Here is a 4,005-nt window from a genome sequence, read left to right on the forward strand (position 1 = left end):
CCCCAACTACCTGGCTTTTGTCAAGATGTAATTTTGTATTTTTAGATACTTATTGTTGTTTCATGTTAGGAAACTTTCTAGTCTATTGATGGAAGAAGACAAAACTGATGTCCTCTTTAAAAGTCTTTTACAGACAAAAGTACCTTTGATGTTCTTAAATTTGTAGTCAGTTGAACGAATCTACTACCATTGTTGAGGAAGTGGCCAACTTAGATAGGTGGTCCTCATGGACTGTCATTTTAATAGAAAAAAGATGCATGTGGGAAGTGATTGTTTTTGTACAGGTGATTGTCTTGTACAGGTGGTTATTAAAGCAGATCTGACTGTATTTTGAAAATGTTGATTTTATAACTTTATCATGCAAGCCATTTCATTAATGAGTAATTTAGCTATGCCCACCGAGCGCGTTTTGTTCTTCCGATTTTTGGCCCCCGCCGCCGGGATGTTTCGTGGGACGAAATAACACAAAGGTTGTTGTCTTCAACTCAAAACTCTTATGCCGCTTCTCGTGAATGGATATGAATGAAACTTGGCAGCCAATCCGAAAAGAGGTCAATCTCGTAGTATTCAGATTGACAACTTTGTACCCATCCAAGAAGCAGTCGAAAACGTTTGCGAAAGCGGTTGATGTGGTGCGCTTTGAAGATTTTTCGGAGCTGTGATTTGTCAAACTGACTGATACATTGTACACCATTTTTCTTTATTCCCTTAAAATTTCGTGCTTCTGTGATTAGCGGTTTTTGTGTAATCTTTAAAAATGTGGGAGTAACTAAGGGAAAAGCGGCATTGCCATTTGCGCATGCTGGGTGAATGACCGGTGGCTGTGAAATTTCCTCTGAGTGACGTCATCAGCCATCGGTCGCCTCGGGTGCTACAAACGAGGCGCCGCTTATGTGAATTGGAAAGGATACTTGACAACTAAATGGGGGCCTTGATAACTTGTATTTTTGTTGCAATTTAGTCACAATACAACAGATGTAGTCATTTTTATTTTCTTGATTGCATTACAAAAGAATAGAAACAGAAAAGCAAACATCTTGAGAAGTGGTAGGCATTGTGTTTGCGTTATGAAAGCCTATTCCCCCCTCTTGGGAAAGCACACACTTGGACTCGTCCTGTTTGCTCTGTTTTGAAAAGTGAGGCATTAAGATTGTTATTAAAGAGTATGGTACTTATTTAGTCCAGTCTGGGAAGGTAGTCCCGTTTATACATTGTTATCGTTCACGCGTGCATGCGTGAGTGCGCCTGCGTGCATGTGTGTGTGTGTATGTGTGCGTGCGAGAGAGAGAGAGAGAGAGAGAAGGAGGGGGGGGGGTAAATAAGTGTTACATTTATAGTATGAGTTGTAGCCTACACATGCGAAATATTCCTATGACTTGTAAACTATATTATTATCTAAACGCTATAAATCTACCACACAATAGGACACTGTCCAACAATGGATATACAGAGAGACGATCTTATTTTCTATTACAAAGTATGCATGCTTTTACTTGTAGAGAACTGGATTTATTAGACTAATAAATCCAGCTCTCTACTTACATTTTTGTGACAAATTGATCCAGAGCATTGCTTGGCGAGGAGGAACCTTTTATGTTGCCAAGTTTCATTCAAATATCATGACTTTTGGAGAAGATATGACTGATAATCTTTGTAAATCTGTAAAGAACGCCCCTTTTTTACCTGTCAATGTCTTTACAACTTAAAAAGTATGATAGATATTAAAAATCTGACAGCATGACTAGATTCTGCATTAAAAACTGTACTAGACTGCCAAGTTTCATTTCATACTCCAAGAAGTAGGCGAGCTATGACAAATATTGTCTCAAAACGCACCGAAAACCACCACATACCTATAGACATGTTCAGGGGGCTCTCGTGGCTTAGAGGTTAAGGTGTTGGCCTCTCATTCAAAGGTCCCGGGTTCGAATTCGGGTAGCGACCGAAAAATTTCTTCTCTAAAATTGACTCCTTTCACCTGCTTTCCTGCTCTCTAGCAATGTTCTGTTGTCTGCTTTCGTTTCCATTTTCTGCCCCCACCCCCTCACCTCCTTTGCCCCCTCCTCTGGGCTCCTGACTCTTTCTGCAGCCTTTCTACTGCTACTCCTAGGCTCCTCCTAACTGCTGTCTTTCTGCCACACCCCTGATCTTCTGGTAGGAAAGATCTACTCATAGCCTTCTCGGACAAGGGCGAAAAATCTCGGAGGGCCCGTGTGCAAGTTGCGCATGTTAATGATCCCTTGGTGGTCTAAAATCGATAAAAGTAGGCTTCAGCCGCCACCCGCACAAAATTCAAAATTTCCTACCATCTGAAAATATTAGGTGTGTCCCGCGCGCTCATATGACCTTATGCAGTTGAGAGCACCGCAAGAACACTTACCAAAACAAACAATACCAAAACAAACGTGTTCATAACTTAAAAAATAGGATAGCTATGAAAAATCTGAAAGCAGGACTAGATTCTGCACTAGAAAATGTACTGGTTTGCCAAGTTTCATTTAAATACTTCGAGAAATGAGCGAGTTATAACGAATATTGTCTCGAAACTCCTCAAAGAACGTCCCATATTTTGGGGTTTTTTCATTACATAAAAGTGTACCAAAAATTAATTGATTAAAAAATTGGTAACTTTTTTTTGTTTATTAATGGATTTCTAAAATTCAGAAAGTTCCATGCACCTATTTGCAAACTCTTTCTGACAAAAAAAAGGTTTTTCGTGGTCATATTGCTACGTAATTTACGTCAGCTCCTTACTATTGTTGCAGATTTGGTTTCCTGAGAGATGGCCAGTATGGAACATGAGTATATCAACAGTGGTGGAATAAAAGATTCTGTTATAGCAGAAAGCTTAGAGTATGGGATGGATCCAGATGGAACAGAGGCGGCTGTTGAAAGTGAGTGTGATTTAAAAAAAAATAAATATATATATAAATTTGTCATCATCCATATATTTACTCATATAAATAATAATGTGTGTATTATAATTGTACATTTTCTTTTTCAAATATTTATTACTTCAAGGTGTCTAATACTACAGTTTTATTTTTTAAAATGATTCCAAGAGACTTTTAAAAATATGAAAACTATATTGGAAATAACAACTGTCATATTTTGGTGACTGAAAAAAATCTTAATTTTAAAGTCTGGAACCCCAAATCTTTTCAAGGATGACTTATTTGTACTTAACTTTTCATTCTCTATTGAGCGCCAAAGAGTGTACAAAATGATGTTGAATTTTCACTCTTCATTTTTACATGTACTGTGTTATAGAAATTTGTCTGTCTTTAAAATGTATGTTGTATTAGACCGTTGAATCATGAAGGGCCCAAGGAGTGTTTTCTGAAAACAATGAAGAATTTGACTGTGATGTTTTTTCCCCCGTAGTCTTCCTTGGAAGTGCTAATTTTCTGGATAAATTCGGAACTCTGGATTTCTAAAATTGCCCACATTTTTCCAGACTTCAGACCAACTATGCAAAAGGGATCTTGATTTAAGATGTGTATTAAACAATATGTAATATGTACATTTTGAATCCCCTTGCACTTGTTTTAAGGGGTTTACAAATTCAAGATGGTTTTTTGTAGCCAGTTAGCATCTTCTCTTTCATAATACATTATTGGAGACTTACACCTTTGTGGGGTTTTAAAGTTAAGAATATTGCAGTGCTGCACAGCAGTATGAGGTGTTGTTTACCAGCAGAGTCTAATGTCTTTCTTCTTTTGAAAACTGAGTTGTTCTGTTTTCTTGATGTTCATTTTCTGGAGATTTGTGTGGAAATTCTGGGGCCATTTTGTTTTTAAAATTTAGGAAATTGAAATTACCACGTCTTATCTGCCTATATTAAAATTGAAAAGCTGAACAATATCTAAACTCCCACTTTTGTGTTTAAAATAAAAAGCAAGTAGTTTAAAAACTTTAAAGCTGAAGGTTAACCTTGTTTTGCTGTTTAGAAAAATGTCCCAAATTTAAAGCGATTTCAAGTCAAATGGGGGGGGGGGGGGGGGG

General features: G+C 37.5%; 1 protein-coding gene across 1 annotated transcript in view; it reads left to right on the forward strand.

Annotated features, from left to right (window-relative positions):
* LOC118479164 (rho GTPase-activating protein 17-like) overlaps positions 1-4,005 on the forward strand; it is an 11,990-nt gene that overhangs the window by 1,921 nt on the left and 6,064 nt on the right. Inside the window, exon 2 of the mRNA XM_035973805.1 lies at positions 2,766-2,894. Within this exon, the coding sequence (XP_035829698.1) occupies positions 2,783-2,894 (112 nt within the window). The 5' untranslated portion in view covers positions 2,766-2,782. The remainder of the gene's footprint in view (positions 1-2,765; positions 2,895-4,005) is intronic.

The sequence above is a fragment of the Aplysia californica genome, unplaced genomic scaffold, assembly GCF_000002075.1.
Source record: "Aplysia californica isolate F4 #8 unplaced genomic scaffold, AplCal3.0 scaffold00031, whole genome shotgun sequence".
NCBI classification, from domain to species: domain Eukaryota; kingdom Metazoa; phylum Mollusca; class Gastropoda; order Aplysiida; family Aplysiidae; genus Aplysia; species Aplysia californica.